At 42.3% G+C, this 18,409-nt stretch overlaps 1 protein-coding gene across 4 annotated transcripts in view; it reads right to left on the bottom strand.

The window, feature by feature from the left end:
- CACNB2 (calcium voltage-gated channel auxiliary subunit beta 2) overlaps positions 1–17,692 on the bottom strand; it is a 358,754-nt gene extending 341,062 nt beyond the window's left edge. For 2 of the 4 annotated variants that reach the window (XM_059660580.1, XM_059660597.1), the window contains exons 1-2: positions 17,307–17,692; positions 8,665–8,757 (exon numbers count right to left, since the gene is read on the bottom strand). In XM_059660580.1, the coding sequence (XP_059516563.1) occupies positions 8,665–8,757; positions 17,307–17,429 (216 nt within the window). In that variant the 5' untranslated portion in view covers positions 17,430–17,692. Of the gene's footprint in view, positions 1–8,664; positions 8,758–16,893; positions 17,140–17,306 lie in introns of those variants that run through there. The other 2 variants (XM_059660588.1, XM_059660633.1) reach the window with 1 other exon arrangement.
- Between the last annotated feature and the right edge of the window lie 717 nt (positions 17,693–18,409).

Genomic DNA, 18,409 nt, shown 5'->3' with positions numbered 1-18,409 from the left:
AGGCTCATAACTAAGATATTACTCTAATTTATTAGGTTGATTACAAAAATACATAAAGTTATTCCATTTCTTTATGAATCATATTGACACATGAGGAAGTGCATCTTTTTATTTTAATATTCTGGAAAAAGATAGTTTTCTGTCTTTTTGCTATATGCTAGTGTTTCAGTTGAATGTTTTTTAGTGTAAGTCTATCTTCACGTTAAATATTTACAATATAAGAAAAAAATTGTATATAAATCTAATTATAATAGAGTCACCATCTGTTATGGGTTGAATTGTGTCTCCTCTCCCCACCACCATCAAATTCATAGGTTGAAGTCCTAACCCTCCATATTTCAACTCAGAATGTAACTTTACTTGAAGACAGGGTATTTATAGTCAATTAAATTAATTAAATTAAATTAGGTCGTTAAGATGGGCCCTAAACCCATATGACTGATGTCCTTACAGAAAGGGGGAAACTGTCCACAGACACTCAGCAGAGAAAACTCCATGTGAACGTGAAGATGGCCAACTGCAAGCCAAGGAGAGCCATGGAACAGACCTTCCCTCACAGCCTCAGGACAGATCCTCCTGCCTTCACTTGCTACAACTTGATTTCAGACTGTCAGCCTCCTGAACTGTGGGCCAATAAATTTCTGTTGTTTAAGTTACCCAGTTTGTGGTACTTTGCTTTGATGGCTCTAGCTGTCAAAAAAAAATCATCTATGTTATTTATTTTTCTTTCAAATGAGTGGTTAGCCTCTTTGGGGTTCTGGGGGTTGTTTAAAAAATATAAAACAATTGGCTATTTTTCAATTTTCAGATATAGCACCTAAACCAAAGAGAAATCAACAAATCTGTCCATGGGAGTAAACATCCAAACTGAAGTAAACTTCAAGGTCACATTTATAGGGAAAAAAGGCCCTGTGCTCAGAGAAAATACATTTAAAAATATATTCTTATTGATTTTAGCGAAGAAGAGAGAGAGAGAGAGAGAGAGAGAGAGAGAGAGAGAGAGAGAGAGAGAGAGAGAGAGAAACATCAGTGATGAGAGAGAATCATTAATTGGCTGCCTCCTGCACACCTCATAACCCAGGCATGTGCCTTGACCAGGAATCGAACTGTGACCTCCTGGTTCACAGTTCAATGTGCAACCACTGAGCCACTACTTTCTAAAAAAGAAACACTGGTATGGTCACAATGCCTGGCCTCTCAGAGAGGATGGAGAGAAGAAAGCTGAGTCAAAGCAAAGTGTCCTTGTCAGAGGTCCAAATAGTTAAGCTGTCCCCTGGGCTCTCCCGTCACCAGGAGGAGCTAGAACTTTCTACACATATTGAGGCCACAAGGAAATGTGACGGGAGATGTGAAGCCCTAAGCCAAGATAATTCTCTAAAACTTGATGACAGTTTGGAGGGATGACACAGATGGTCAGATGGTGGTAGGGGACAGAGACTTCCTGAAGAGCTTGAACTACATTTTCTCTATTATGAGTCAATGGAAGACTCTACAGAGCTTCTCCCCTCCTCCTGTGATCATCTTCCTGTGTTTTCCCTCCTTCGTCCTCCAACTGTAAAACAAGCAGATGGTGAGAGGAAGCATGATAAGATCGGGGGCGGGGATGGGGGACTCAGATGTTTTTCTCAACCTCAGGTCTTTGTAATAAACACACATGCTTGGTCACAAATGTGGAATAATGATGAGATAACAGTGGAATACTTCCTTGTTGAACCGAACTATAGCCAATATTTTTGAGACATAAGCCAACATCTCTAAAAAGACTTCTTTAGCATCTGATAATCATCAGACATAAAGACTTCCACTAAACAAAGCAATAAGGAGAGAAACTGACATTGTTTACATCTATAAAGGATAAAATAGGGAAGAAAGAACTATTCCTCAGTTGGACCAGACTACCACTCAGGTACCAGGCCAGGAAGACCTGAGATACGTGAATAACTAACCTTGAGCTAAGTAACTGATCTTCAGCAGCACTCCTAAAAGTTTAGGATTCAACTGAAACATATACTTTTTGTAAATTCAGTATTTAATGAAACCCCATTTCATTAGTAATATGATTGCTCCATATTAGGCCACTTATGAACTTTTAATTAATCTAGTGGGGCTAATTCAGTCTATAACTTCTAAGACTTTGCATGGATTGGCCAAAGAGAACATGAGTAATAATAGGAGACAATGGGGCATAAATGGAAAGTATATTATAATTTGAAATATACCTTGGAGTCCAAGAAACTAAAAACACCTGCACAAATAATTCTGAGTTTTAAAATGTTATATTTATATCAGTGGAAAAAGATATGCAAAGATAAAAATGATCATAATAATTAGAGACTCTAATCAAACCTAGTTTACAAGGTAGCTGTTTCAATACATGAAAACAATCTGAGAATGAGGAAGATTTCATATATAATCATGGTCCTGTTCTCCCACAAATATATATATTAATATATTAAATATACATAAATATATTAAAATATTATATCAATATATTAAATATATTAAAATATATATTAATGTGTATATTTTTAAAAACACTGTGAAGCTAATAACACACTGAAGTACAAAATCTAACTTTTAATACTTTCTAAAGTACATATGTCTCCTAAAACAAAAACTTTCCTAGTATGATATAGGGTTATACTATAGAAACAACAAGGGGCTTCTTTACTGAAAACCTCAATATTTTTATATTGATATATTTAATAAGAGTCCTTAAGAGGTCTCAGAACAATGTCTACCATTCACAAAATCTAAGTGAATGCCTAATAAGATAGAAAGACATTTATAGGAAATCACAGTGGCAATAAATCTACCGCATTATTATTTATAGTTGTGTTTGTGATGAATACAGCATTGCAAGGCAACAAGCCAGTATTTAAGGGCTGAAAGATTTATCCAACCTTAAACATATCAGTCTACACAGGCCTGGAGTCTGTAATCATTATCGCAGTTTAATCTGTCTTTGCAAAACAAAACTGAAAAATAGACTGTGTGTCTATGTGATTAATCATTCACATTTAAAGCCAAATTGAACTAATAAAAGGTCCAAAAAGGCAGCACCAAGAACATGGTACTGGAAAACGATGGAATTTGTTTAGAATACTATGTTCTGAAAGTGTCATGCAACCTTCTGTTAAGTATTTCGTTCATTCCATTCTGTCGTCTCACTTTGTATTCTGGAAGCCCTCAGAAGCAACAGGGTTATTTCATTACAACCACAACATATGCTGGTGAGCAAAATATCCAGAGCAGTTGCTGAGTAGTCTCCTGTGAACCCCCCAAAATAATGGCACTTGAAAATTCCCCAAAGAATTATTGATTCCTAAGGCTCAACTTTCTGTGCAAAAGACACCAGGGTACAACAGGGAGACCCATAAAAATTATCTAGGGAAACAGCCTGTGAGTCCTGGCCATATATGGCAGAGCATAGAGTAGCCCTCAGATAACAGTATACTCTGAATGGAAGCTGCCATGCTGTGGAATCACCAACCTAGAGCAAACTGGCCATCATCTCATTAGCATTTGGTGTTCACCTTAGGAATGCTGCCAGGTACATAAATGTAGCCAGGGAGAACACATTTATGTCTTTAAGAAAATGAAGAAACTTTAAAAAATTAAAACATCGAGGGGAGGGGAGGGGAGGGGAGGGGAGGGGAGGGGAGGGGAGGGGAGAGGAGAGGAGAGGAGAGGAGAGGAGAGGAGAGGAGAGGAGAGGAGAGGAGGAGAGAGGAGAGGAGGAGAGGAGTAAGCAGGTTGATTAAACAGTTACAAACACCCCCTTTCCACCCTCCACAAGCTGCTTTAACTTTGATGACTAGTACTTATTTACAGATGTACATAGTTTTCCCTGACCTTGGCAGTATCAAAGAATTTATACAGTTAGCGGTTCTTGCACAATCTCTAGAAAAGAACAGCACGCATGTTCTATCCTTCGGTGCTAGGCAGGCCTTATTACTCCTGTCCACCAATTTTTTGTCCAGTAAGTCAATTTACTTGATTAGGTTCTGGTGCTAAAATAAACTGGTTCCCCTCCTTCTCTCCTTACCTACTTTTCAGACAACAGATGTCAGGAATTCTTTTCTCTTTTCTAAAATTTATTTTTAATGAAGTGGAAGGAAAGAGCTAACTTATATGAAAACTTAATTATCTTAATAGATTATAAACTTACGCATGGAATTAAATGCAAAGGATTTTAAGAATGGTTGCTTTTGTCTGGCAAGTGTGTCTCAGTGGTTGAGTGTTGACCTATGAACCAGATCACTGTTCAATTAGGTCAGGGCACGTGCCCAGGTTGCAGTCTCCATCCCCAGTAGGGGGCATGCAGGAGGCAGCCAATTAATAATTCTCATCATTGATGTTTTCTATCTCTCTCCCTCTCCCTTCCTCTCTGAAATCAATAAAAATATATTTTTTAAAAAGAGTGGTTGCTTTTCCAGGTTTATTATTATGATAAATGAAGGTCTCTTATTGATATATCTGTTCATAACACAGAGCCAGAGTACAGAGTTTATATATAAGGATCTAAGACAACCTCAATATCTTAATGATCTCAGTGATAATTCCATGGTCACCTTTTAGTACATAACTTATTTGAACAATAATCTTCATTAATTCTACCTAGGGTGCCTAGAAGTCATGTTTAACATTTTCTGCCCCTTAATAACAATATGCTGAAAAACCATCTGTACAGGGGACTAATGTAAAATTGGATGCTGAATGTGCGCCTGACTTTACCCAGATTCACAGAGGATGGATGGTTCACAGTCCATCAGCCTCTGTTGCATTTCAAAACCAACCAGTGTGATGTTGCAGGTGATTCAGACTGGAGTTCACATCCAAGTAGGGGGGAAAAAAAGACTTTCAGGATTAAAAAAAAGAGTGTGTTTCTTTGACTTTTGTGGGAGAAACGAAAAACATAAAGACTCTTTCAATTCTTCTGATTGCCAATAAGAGTGGCACAGTATGCTGGGATGGTGACGCAACTTCTGATGAAAGCAGTAAAGGAATGTTTGATGCTGGTATGTGTGTGTGTGTGTGTGTGTGTGTGTGTGTGTGTGATTTTTCTTTTGGTTTGTTTTTAAATCATAAGGCCAAGGGAACATTTACAGTGCTAAAAACATCCTCACCTTTCTCTAAAGAAGAAAGTCAAAGGAAGACTAACTTTGTATGCATGCATCCTGAAAACACTGATAGGACTCTTCCTCCAAGTCTTCCTTAGCTCGCTGGTTTGAACACAAGTGCAAAGTAGTACAGGCACACCTTGTTCTATTGTGCTTTGCTCTGCGGTGCCCCCCAGATGTTGTGTTTCTTACATATTGGAGGCAAGACCCTCCACCGGAATAAAACAGTACAACTTGCTTTATTGCGGCGGTACGGTGATCTGGGCCTGAACCCACAGTATCTCCGGGATGTACCTGCATACTGACACAAATTACTTGTTTAACAAAACATCTGCTTATGATAAAAAGAAAATACTTAAAAGGGGTTCTTTCAAATTCCTTCATCTAACATATGCTTCTTGTTATTATCTACTGTGCATTCCTGCAAATATTCTGATTAAACTATAATCTATTAAATATTTAGCTGTGCCAATGGTAGTTGCCTATTTTTAAACAGTAGCAAAATATGAATGCCATTTTTAAAAATATGTTTTATTGACTTTTTACAGAGAGGAAGGAAGAAGGATAGAGAGTTAGAAACAACGATGAGAGAGAAACATCGATCAGCTGCCTCCTGCGCACTCCCTACTGGGGATGTGCCCGCAACCAAGGTACATGCCCTTGACCGGAATCGAACCTGGGACCCTTCAGTCCGCAGGCCGACTCTCTATCCACTGAGCCAAACCGTTTAGGGCATGAATGCCATTTTAACAGAACTGAGATTCAATTACCAAAGTAAAATGCAGTATTGAACTCAGCCAAAGGCACTGGTTTTCCTTCTGTGATAGAAGCAAGAAGGCACTTCAGGGTTCCTGATGCCTGTGTCCCCATTACCCAAAATTCATGCCATGGCAAACACCTCATTCTACTGAGTGTCAAAGAGCTGGGCCTTTAGGATAACGGTGTGTGTGTTTTTGTCTTTCTACATGCTCACATATGTTTTGGCAATATACATCTAAATTTACATTAAGTAGTTTAACAGCTCTCTTTGTTACTTATAATTGTTTCAAGCACAGAATCTCACATACATCACTAAGAACGCATATCAAAAGGAGGTTATTATGAGGGAAAACACATTCCAGTTCATTTATATGCAGTGTGGCAGACCCTTCTAGCCTTTCAAAACTCCATGAAAGGAGAATTCACATCCAAAGAGACAACTGGAAAAAAGGGTATGGAGACTGATTTTAAATGCCATTTTTTACAGAGCTAAAATGAGCAATAATGAGCTCAATACTCTTCATTCCTATTTTCAATATCTTGCTCGCTTGAAACACAGCAGTTTTTCTTTCCATGCAATTTCAACAAGCTGCTTGTCATTTTGTGTGGCTTAGCTACAGCAACGCCGCGCAAAACGACAAGCAGCTTACTTGTTTCTGCTTCAGGTCCTCTGATGTTCAGCCCCGAGAGGATGACTCAGAGTTGTGTATTCTAGCTCTCCAGGTTCAATCTCTTTGCCCCAGGGGCAGAGTAAATATGGAAAAGAACTCAGGTAACTTTCCTTTAACAGACTCACCTAAGCTAAGTCACCACCTCCCCTGGCCCTTCTCTCGTGCGGAGGACCAAATGCGGAATTCTGCCCACGATGGCATCAGGCCGATGCACACACCTTCAGCTCATCTCACGTCCTTCCCAGCGCCACTGGAACTTGGCTCCAGGCTGGGCCTCGCTTGGCTTCAACTTCCTCTTTCTTTCTAAACGTTTCTTAGCAAAAACAAGCTCTGCTCCTTCTTAACTAACTCCTTTTCTAAAAACTGAAACAATTCCCCGTTGGCACAGACCGGAACCAAAACGTTGCCAGTTGCCTGTAAATCATTCAGACATACCTTTGGTGACCCTGATGTTGCAAGCAGGAACTGGTGGCCGAAGAGGGATCACCCCCTGTCTGCGTAAGGAGGCAGCAACCAGCCAAGGACAGAAGCCCCACGGATACAGCAGCTGAGCAAGTTTAAGCCTAATGGCTGATAACTAACCGGGGGAGAACCGGGGGGAAGGGGCACAGGAAGCACAAGGGGAAAGTGGCTTTCCTTCCAAAAGAAATGGAGCAGCTTTTCCAGGTGACGACCACTATTTGGGGAGCGAGCTGTCACTGACAGGAGATTACTGATGAGCATACCAACCAGAACCGGCGTTCTTCCTCTAGTAATTAAAGTCCTTTCTGTTACCACAGATATAAGTTTCAGGGGACAATGCCAAACTGCTTAGCAGGAATACACCACATGTTTATCTGAAATAAAGGCTACATCTCCAAGGGCATTTAAACATGTCACAACAATATCTCATGTTCTATTTAACCTTAGTAGCCTCAACCACATCAAGACCAAGAATAAGTTTCTCTTTTACAATCCAAATGCCAAGTGGGAAGCAGAAGACAGCTCAAGCTAAAGAAACACCCGTATCCCAACTTCATAGGCGGTGTCATGGATGCTCACTGCCTGCCCCATCCCTGAAAAAAAAAACCCACCCCCAAAACCTGCAATCCTTTCTGCTAGAGTTCACTCCTCCTATTAGGAAGAAGTCCTGTGTAAGGAATTTTACATTTGTCTTTTCCCAACTTGCAGGAAGGAGTGTAATTATTACAGTCTCACTTAAAATTTAAGTATTTCAATTATGACAAAAACAGCACACTTTTCATTTCAACTAAAAGTAAATACAATAATACCATACAAATCTTAAGGATACTAGTTGCAGGAACCATGCCAGACGCCGAAAGCCAAGGCCTTGTTGCTAGTACGCTGGCGTGGCCAAGGCCACTCTGAACATGGGAATCTTACTCAGAATGTTCAAAGTTAAGATACCATAAGCAGGTGCAAGGTCACAGCGATCTCACAGTATACTGCGCACGCGTGCCTTGCTGTAGCCAAAATGATTGATATAACTATTGGCACGAAGCCCCTTTTGTCTAAGTAGTATAATACGTCACTGACCAGCCAGTGTAGAATGCTGCTGCGATGGGAAAGAGGAAAGGTTGGAGAGAGGGGAGAGGCCAGAGAGGCAAGAGAGGAGAGCTCAGGTGCTGCTACGATGTGAGGCAGTGAGTCTAGGGGCAGTGTGTGGCTGCTCAGATAATAACTGTGGATACAGAAGATATTGCTGCTTTTATGAGAAAGATGTACTTGTTATCAGCTGGTGTGCAGATGCCTGTTTTATAGGCTGCTTAAAGAACTGTTTTGTCTAATGGCAATGGCCACTGGCTTCCCCAATAAAGACGCATTCTTATACACCCACAACTTCTCATGGCCTCTCTGTCTACCCCCCCGGCATCCAAGAAGGTCCAGCCCCTGGAAGAGGGGCTCAGCCCTGACAGTTAGTGCAATGGGCAGGGTTTGAGAAGGAACCCGCCCTGACAGTTGGCATAGTTGTTAGTAGGATTCAGAAGAATATTTAGAACTCAGAACAGCTGTGCTCTTGCTGCTCTGACAACAGTATAAAGCCAGCCTTAAAGAAAACAAAATTCATTTAAATATACTTCTCCAAACCACGAATTTAAGAGCTCCCTTACCTGACGAACAAAACTATTTGAGGTAGTGTCAGATGATGTGCTCCCATCGGATCCTTTAAATCTGTTTTTCCTTCTAGCTCCTTTTCCATATGACTAAAAAAAAGAGAAAAATGAGATTACTGTTAGACCCTCTCACAGGAACCTAGGCCTAGATCTAGAAAATGTCAAAGACCAAAACACATAATGACTTGCCATCATGTGAACATTATTGAAAAGTTATTATTGGAGGAATCACAAATCACTGAATATATAGGGAAGAAAATTGTTTAGACAAGGACAATAACTGGTGAATTAAACAATTTATGCTGTTAGCATATCGGCTGGCAAGAGGCAAAAGCCACTAAAGATGAAGCCTTTAAAAATAAGTAATTAAGTGCAGGAAGGCCTGGGGCAGCAGAAGTAACTGGGAGAGGAAAGGCAACTTGTCAAAACTCTCAGAGATCAAGAAAGCAATAGATTCATGCATAATGCAATGTTGCTGCGAGCAGTGCCCAGCATCCATTTTTCTGCTTCTTTTCATGCTTTAATTGATAATTCCATAGGGACTCTTTTATTGGAGTGGTACTTGCAAGAAATGCATATGGTGGCTGAAGAACAGTCTGCAATATGAATTCTGATTGCCCTTAAATTTATATATGTAGGTCTACATGAAGCATGAATGAAGCATGGTGTTTTCCTCATACTCTTCTTTGGTTGTAGAGATGTTGAAATAGCTATATATGTGCTAGTGAAGCACATGAAATTAAAATACTTTATAAAATGTTCTGGCCCATGGTGGTAATGTTTGAATGCGATGTGAAAGTTTTGCTTTTTAATTACTTAGTGATTTTTCTGGAAAAGGCAAGAAAAATAAATTTTATGACATAATAGTAATGAAAAATTAAGTATATAAGAACAGGACATTAAAGGTAGGACAATCTGTTTCAATAACAAGATTGGGCCAAACACAGACATATACAAATGAACTTGCTTTTACTACTTTATCTACAGTTTACACTGAGAGCACTAAGAATAAACTATGCATCAATCTATGTTTAATTCTAGGCACAGATAGTTATTGTGAATACTGAACATTAAAATATAAGTGAAAAATAGCTCATCACAGATCAAGTTACGTTGAATACTGAACATTAAGATATAAGTGAAAAATAGCTCACCACTGAGCTTTACAGTCGCTTGCACATAGGTTGGGATCCTTGAGTATATTTTCTAACCTGTCCAAGCACTAGTCTTCTCTGCCTTAAAATGGGGACAGTATTATTTACCTGACAGTTATTTTAAATATTAAATGAAATAACATATTTTATAGCATTTAGTATAATACTGGAACATATATTTTTTAAAAAATACCCACATTAGGGCTGGAAGGGTGGGGCGAAATTGGGCTGAAATATATAATATGGTTCGAATGATTAGGCTCACAGAGACCTCATTAGATTATCAGAATTTACAAAATTTACTTTTTCAAAATGACCATGTTCTGGTTTTGAAAATCCTGCTTTGTTATATTTTACATATTCATATGGTTTTCATTAAAATGGAAATATGAACCATAATATACGTAGCACTTAGGCAAGCTGAAATCCATTACAGTACAAACATTTGTGTTATGAGTAATTTAGATGCATTTGCAATCAGAGAGAGGGTGGTATAATCTTAAAGCAAAAATCTTTCTTAAATATATTTGTTCTCTTCCAAGTATCTAAAGGATTTATATAATACAAATGTGTTTCCATGGCATTTAATTAACTCTCAACTTCATAAAAGGCAAGACCATCTAGGCTGGGCTTTCATAATGTATTATACAAGGTTCTCCTCACTTAGCAGCTTATTCTTCTTACTTGTGTAAACATTATTCAGTAAACTGTTGAAAAATAACATTCTTTCAACAATGTTCTTCCCTTTCCAATTATTATGTAAAGGTTTGGACAGAAGTGTCTTCCAAGGCCTAAGAATGTTAAAAAAAAGTATGAAAATTTCCTTAAAATTAAAAAATGTACATTATTCCTTTGAAAAAATACATATGACCTAGCAAGCATTTTTGAACCTAACATATGTCTTTGGGAGTGTGGAGGTGGGGATGAATATATGTTAAATATACTATTTTTTCCCCCGAGGAGCATAAATTATCTTTGAGAGCTAAGATAAAATATAATCCCATTGCACTATCATGTGGCCTTCCAGTACCATGTTGAACTGGGTGAAAAGAGCGTCTTTGAAATTCTATGGTCACGTGTTTCAGACTTTTCATGATAAATACACTTTACTAGTCAGCTGCTTCGGTGTGTAAGCCTTTTCGTGGCTGTTCACAATTGCACAACATGCACTGTGAGACCACAGCGTATTTAAGACATTCAGTCACAGGGGAGGCTGCAGTTCTCTGCAAGAAATCAAGTGCATTTTTAAAAACCACATTAATTTTTCTAGGCCCCTGGGGATACTGTTCATAAACATTATTTCAGGTGTATTTAGCTACCCATGTAATGTATTTACATTGGATTATCACAAATTTCAATTGTACGAATATACAGTTTGCACACTAAAAGAAAAAGGCCATGGTATACTGAATCGTTTGCAAACTAGTGATAGTTTTTAGAAAGATAGCAACCTTCAATTACATTTATGAAAGATGATTTATTCAAATTATTAACTTGTTCATGCCCTAACAGTGTTTTAGCAAATTCCTATTCATTATAGATCATATTTATCAAAAGCCCAAATAAATAGATATGCTTAATTATACCTCTATTTTGCTCTTTTACTAATTTCAGTAGTTATTTCTGGTCTATACCTCCTTTTTTATTTTTAACTATAGAGTGACTACTCAGTGACTGGTTATTTTTTATGATAATATCAGGATTTGGAAAAAAGAATTGAAGCATCATCTGGAATACAAGTGAATGTTTCTGGTATTGACATGGTTCGATGGTCCATATTTATGTGCTGTAAAAATGTTAGTGAAAATTTATACTGCCATTAAAAAATGAAGTTTTCTTTAATCCAAAGCATATTTAAAGTTAGGTCCATCTTACTGAAATGATTTGTGTTTTTAGTTTCTCTAAATCTTTGAAAATAAGGATTAGAATGGAACATCTAAAGAAAACATTTTTAAAGTAATGGCCAAATCTCCCCTAAATGGAAAAAGACAGGAAAGAAGTATAGTTTTCTTAGTTAAGGGGCTATTTCAAGTGCAGCTACTTTTATGACCAATGTTTTTAGGTTTTGGGGGTTTTTTTTTAGTATTTTTTAGCAATACCAATATATGAACACCTGATATACAGGTAACAATCAGATCACCCAAGTTTCAAGAAGTAAATGGGAAAGAGAAAGGGGTTTGGCCAGAGTGCAGAGTGTAACCCATAATACTCTCTCTCGCCGACACACGCAGACCCCTATGGCTTTCTTGGAACACAGTCTAAAAAGTCAGAAATTTTCATTCATTGCTTATTAGTTATATGCAGCTCAATAAAAATAAATTGTCACCATAGCAAAAAGCAAAAAAGAAAACCGTATCTTTAAATTTCTTTACTTCTCCTAAAATATCAACTAAGTCAGCAGTTCTCAACTTGTGGGTTGCGACCCCTTTGGGGGGGGGGTCGAACAACCCTTTCACATGAGTCACCTAAATACATCCTGCATATCAGATATTTACATTACGATTCATAACAGTAGCAAAATTACAGTTATGAAGTAGCAACCAAAATAATTTTATGGTTGGGGGTCACCACAACATGAGGAACTGTATTAAAGGGTCTCGGCATTAGGAAGGTTGAGAACCACTGAACTAAGCTAAGATTTCAGAAACTGAAAAAAATAAAAATAAAATTTCACCAATACATAAATGATGCATTAAAAAGATATCCAACACTCATCATGTTAATGAATGTCTTTGTTGATACTAAATACTTTTAAAACTAAACTGGAGTCTCAAAATCAGCAATTAAATGCTCACATTTCTACAAGCAATTGAAATCAAATTTCTGTATGACCAAGGTAGACAGCAGTAGTTAATGGTACAAGTTGCCTATTAAGTGGAGATTTCAGCACAGCTGTACACAAAAAGTTGGCCTGGCAGCCCCTGGGGGCAGCTTTGAGAAGGATGTCGCTTCTGTGTTTGATGGATATGGTAACAATTCTCCCACCTGAGCATAATGCTGAGGCCCAAAATTGGTTTTATCCCTCTCGGTTAGCATTCTTTGATAGTTATCCCTTTGAACAGACGACTTTCCTCATCTTACGGTCCATAGCAAACAAAGCCAAAACTATCCATAGAGGAATCAGACATGAAATCTCATTTACCAATAGCTTGGGATCAATGACGTTGTTAGATCCTTTACTAGGAGAGAAGTTTAACTCCCTAGAATGAGGGAAACACAAGTTGTTTTCTATATGGATCAGTTTACACAAAAGCATAAAGGAACCAGGAGACAGCGTAAGTAGAGCTCTTTTTAGGGCCTGGCAGGTAGCAAAGGGAAGAGGGGCCAGGTCAGGAAACAGAGAAATGCCCAGAGGAGAGGCGCAGGGGCAGGGAGGGTGGGAGCAGGCCAGGGCCCAATCTTGCCCTCCTCACAATCTACCTCCAGCCAGGCTTGGAAAGAACTCTAAGGCAGACTCTGTGACTGAAGTGGTATCACCATTCATCTTAACTCCCTGTAATTGTGAAAGTAAGTATACTATTTGCAGGATATAGATATGTCTCACAGTTACAAAATTAAAGAGTGCCACCACGCCCTACAGGGTTAACATATTTTGCTCAGTCTTTCTTGAAAGGACCAAGGCTACATTCTGTATAATTCAAAAGAATTAAATGCAGCAACAGGTAAACTAAGTCTTTACATAAAAAGAAAAACATGAAACTACAAAATCAACTAAACCTCCAATCACCCAAATAGTCAGATATTATATTTCAAATTTTAAAACACACTCAGAAAGTCTGATCGGCATGCTTCTAAGTCTCGCCCTTGCAACAGCAGAACAAAAATGCCATTCAAGAGAAAACTGGCTGGGCTTAGGAGTGAAGGCTTTAGCAAAACATAAAACACAGGACCCATGACCATTATATTTGGAGACTGCAAAAGACTGTTAGACCTCAGAATGTTTCTGGAAAACGGTATTGACCTGGTTCAAGAGCCCCAGGAGAATGGCGGCTGCTCCAGCTCCTTGAATCAGGATGTTGCCATTACCGGCCTGCATTACTACAACATGCTTGAAAAGCATCTGGCCAACTCTGCTGGGGTGGACCCAGCTGGGTTCTGTTGCTAGGAGCAAAACAAACAGGCCCTCTGGTTACTGTCTGTTCATTTTCAGGTGTGACTGGAGGTACCAGCGACAATCTCTTTGAGGCCTAATGCGCTGAGCTACTACTCTGGTTTCTCCTCTACTTCCTCCTCCACAGCCGTTCCATTCTCAATCCCTTTCAGGTACTGCCCGTCCACCCAGCCTGCTTACGTGATTTATTCAACTCCCCGGAGAATTATCATTCTTTAGAATAATGCTGTCCAATGGAAATATAACACAAGCCGTCCAACAGAAATATAATATACGCCATATGGGTACTTGCAATGTTCTAGCAGCCACATTAAAAAGGTAAATGGCAACAGGTGAAATTAGTTGTAATAATGTATTTTATTTCATTCAACATATACAAAGTATTATCATTGCAACGTGTAATCAATATAGAAATCATTAACAAGATGTTGAATGGTCCTTATTTTATATTAAATCTCTAAAGTCCGGTGTGTATTTTCCATGTATGTATGGCACTTCTCAGTTCTGAGGAGCCACAGTTCAAGTGCTAGGAAATCACATGTGGCCAGGGGCTACTGTAGTGGACAGCACAGATTTGGGGCTTGGGAGGGGGAGTCCTAAATTAGCACCTTGACTTTAAAGGTCGACTGCAGCCAAGTATGCAGCGAAATGGCAACAAGTTACCTAAGAAGCGATGGCATTTGCTTACATCAGAACCTTCAAGGACTTGCAGTTAGGCTGCCACTCCATCTATCCGTTTTGTTTGTGCTGGAGGGAGGGGGGTTGGGCAGTATGGAGCTGCCCACTCCCCAAGGAGGATTACTGCCATAAAAATAGAATAAGAGCAGAGTGTGTGGCTCTACATACCTTGCTTTGCTCATACGGAACTTGCAATATCACCTAGAGGTGAAATAGAAAGGATTCTTAAAAACAACGATGGCTTCGAAGTGCCATTGGTAAAGAAAATTCCCTTTCTGAGTAGAATTACAATTACTTGGTGTCACGAAAAGGGGGTTGCTCCTGAGACAGCTCTTTTCCTCCCTCCCTTACTGCTGGCCTGTCTAGAGAGATGGAAGAGATGCCTTTGCCAACTCCTCACAGCCCTATGATGCCATGATTTATTAGATAGAAAATAAACAAAGGCAGTGTTTCCCTCAGATAATGGATGTGCTATGGACACAATTCCAGGAAAACTGCTTTCATTTTTGCAAGGTAGAGAAAGCAAGGAGATGGATGCTGGTGACGCTGAATATTTATACCTCTTACCTGCATATAATATCCATTCCTCCCTTTCTCCTCCCTCTCACGTATCTATGCAATTGCTTGCCAGTTACTGTGGATTGAGTCTTTGCAATATCTCATGCATAGATCTGTCATTTCCATTATCCTTTCCTTTCTTTAGTTTAGCCTAGTACTTCTTGTCCAAACTGTCCTATCAATCTCCCTACGGGTAGCCCCACCTCTGGACTCCTCAGACTCAAAATTATCTTCTAGAACCTTCCCAGGTGACTCTTTGGAATGAGCTGTTACACAGCTCCGTCCCTGAGTCCCACCCATGGCTCTTTATTATTTAATACACTGCAGGTTTCAAAGCCTCTGAAATGTGGGCTCCAATTGCCTTGTCAGTCTTATGCCTAAGTCTGCCCTATCTGTAACTTTCCACACTCTTTTCAAACTAGGGATTATAAATGTCTGCTTTAAGGCTTCTAAGTTCTGCGACTTTGCTTCCTATATAGTTAGTTCCCTACCTTCTCTCTGAAAATTCCTGTTGAAATCTAACCCGCCGCGAAGTCTCTTCTAAAGGCCACCTCTTCTATGACGTCCTTATCGGTTATTCCAAGTGGAGTATTTGCGATCTTTAGTGCTGGGCAACCACAGAAGATGCAGGCTTCTCTTATAGTCCCATGCCATACTCGCCACACATCTGTCATACTTGCAGCTACTAGAATGTCACTTATTTTGAAGGCAGAAATTTGCATCTGAATTATTTCCACATTGCAGCTATACAAGAAATATTTGTTGACTTACTTTTTAAACTACCTGTTTAGCTAGATAAATCTCTACATAAATGAGTATCTCTTATCTGAATGCAGGCACGCTTTCTATCAGCCCTAACTTTGATCTTCAGAAATTCAGGAACTCTATTTTTATCAGGAGAATAAAAACTTAAAAAAAAAATCCTTGAAGGGAGATCAAAGAGAAAAGAAGGTCTGACAGTTCTTTTCTCTATCAATATTCAAGACCTTCCTCCTGGAATCTGTCCTGCAGGGCTCTGAGAACATTTCTCACTCTCAACTGACCTGTAAGTGACAGGATAAAACCAGGAGTCTGGAACAAAGAATCCCGGTCCTCTGGCTGAGGGTAGATGTTCACGCAGGTGGTTAGTTACACGTGCCCAAGCTGGACAGCCAAACAGCCCTCGCATCACCGGCCCAGCGGCCCACGGCTAGGAGTCTTAAGTCATTTCCCTGCTGGGATAGAAGTTGAGAGACTCCTGGCCGCTGAGATCTGGAGGTGTCTGTAATCCACACCGTATCTGCCAAGCCTTACGTAAAAGCCACCTTCTGGGTACCCAACACCTACAACTGACATCTCCTATTTCACAACAGCAGCAGCACACCGGAATTTTCCCAGAAACCACGAATGCTCATCGGAGAAAACGGTGGTCCTGAAACTCTCTAACATAGCTAACATTTCGGGGGGGGGGGGCGGACATAAAAACTTTCACGACCCCAGCTCGGTCTCTTCTTAAAGGAAAGGAACAAGGGGTCTGGGCAAACCCGGGCACAGGCGGTGAGGGGAGCCGAGCTGTCAGGCAGCACAGCGCCCCAGGTGAGGAGGGCGGCGGGGCGCCCAGGAGTCCGGGGCCCGCTCCCACCGCGCCACCCGCCCCGCTCCCTCCCAGCGCAGAGCTCGTCCCGAAGGGCCGGCGTGGGACCGGAGCCTCGGGAAGCGGGGCCCCTCCCGCCCACCCGGACTCACGATCTTGAGCAGGTCCAGTCCGCTCGCCTGGTTCATGTCTCCCCCATGTGCCTCTCCCGGGAAGGGGCGAGGAGGGCAGACCTGAGCGGCCCGGGGGCTGCCTGGGGAGACCGGGAGGTCCCCCCCGCCCCTTCCCACGGGTTTTTCGTCAGCAAAGGAAAAAATGGAAGCCGGGGAAGAGCCGGGGCCAGGCGAACAGGGGGTAGGGTCACCGGCGCCAGGAAAGGAGAGCGGGTGGCACAGCGCGAGGGAGGAAGGAGGAGGGGGCGGCGGGGACCTAGGCAGGAGGGAGCGGCGCGGCGAGGGCTCCCGGGGGAGGAGGCGCGGACGGTCGGAGCTCCGCGCCCGGCGGCTCACAAAGGAAGGCGAAGGCGAAGGCGAAGGCGAAGGCGAAGGCGCGGCGCTGTCGCTACCTGTGCCGCCGCCGCTCCGAGCGCCCCCGCGGGCGCCGCGCTCTCCAGCACGTCCATCCGCAGCTCCTGCGCCACCGCAGCCGCCGCCGAGGGAGGCGACTTGGACATGTCGCGCTGGACCATTGGCGAAAAGTCGGCTCCGGCAGCCTCCTCCGGCCGCTCGCGGCGGGTCCCCTCCTCCCTCCCCGCCCCGCTCCCAGCCGCCCGGGGCTGGCGCCGCGCTCCTCGCCCGCCGGCCGTCAGCGCGCGGGACGGGGCTGGGCCATCGGGAAGAGCGACGCGCGGGGGAGCCGGGAGGTGGCGGCGGAGAGGGGCGCCTCCGCCATCGGCCGGGCCGGGCTGAGCGCGCCCAGAGCGGCGGCGCGGGGACCGTCCTCGCCAAGAGGGAGGGCGCGGGCGGGCGGAGAGCGGCCCAGGGGGAGGCGCGTCGGAAAGCGAGAGTGACACGGCGGCGAGAGGCTGAAAGTTCCCCGCGGGAGGCGCGGCCGCGTGGGTCCGGCTCGGCCGCTGCGCGTCGCCATGGCACGCGCGCTGGAAAGTTTTCAAAGCCACGAAAGCGAGGCCTGGCACCCGGGAGCCGCCTTCCTCAGACGTCCGGGCTCCCCTCCTGGGCTCCCAAACCGCCTCCCGGGGACCCCACGAGCCTGCGGGAGGAAACAGGTCCCCGCACAGACCCGGAGGCTCTGTTCCTAAAGCGAATGTCAGAGAGCCGTGAAGGCCTCGGGCGGCCCGGAGTCCAGTGTTCACAAAGGACATCACCGGCCAGCAGTGGAAGGTGCTTGGGGATGGCGGTACCACGAGGCAGGAGAAGCCCGGCGCTGCTGACCTGAGGCTCGCGGGCCCCCTGCAAGCTGCAGCTGGCCTGGGCTAGGAGGTCCACGTCCACCACTTGCAAACCCCAGCCCCAAGCTTTTCCATGATCACTCTCGCTTCTTTTCATCTTTGCAGAACTGCACCACTGGCTTCCAGAACTGCACTTTTTCTGTCGAGTTGAGAAGTCTTAGTATCACAGTTTGGACAAAATCAGCACTTCCTTAAGATCCCGAGCTCTTGATAAGAAAGTAGTGGCCACGGCAAGAAAGTTTCATTTAGAGCATTCCATT

This window comes from Myotis daubentonii, chromosome 1 (assembly GCF_963259705.1).
Source record: "Myotis daubentonii chromosome 1, mMyoDau2.1, whole genome shotgun sequence".
NCBI lineage: Eukaryota > Metazoa > Chordata > Mammalia > Chiroptera > Vespertilionidae > Myotis > Myotis daubentonii.
The sequence above is the reverse complement of the archived record's forward strand: the minus strand, read 5'-3'. Positions and strand labels throughout refer to the sequence as shown.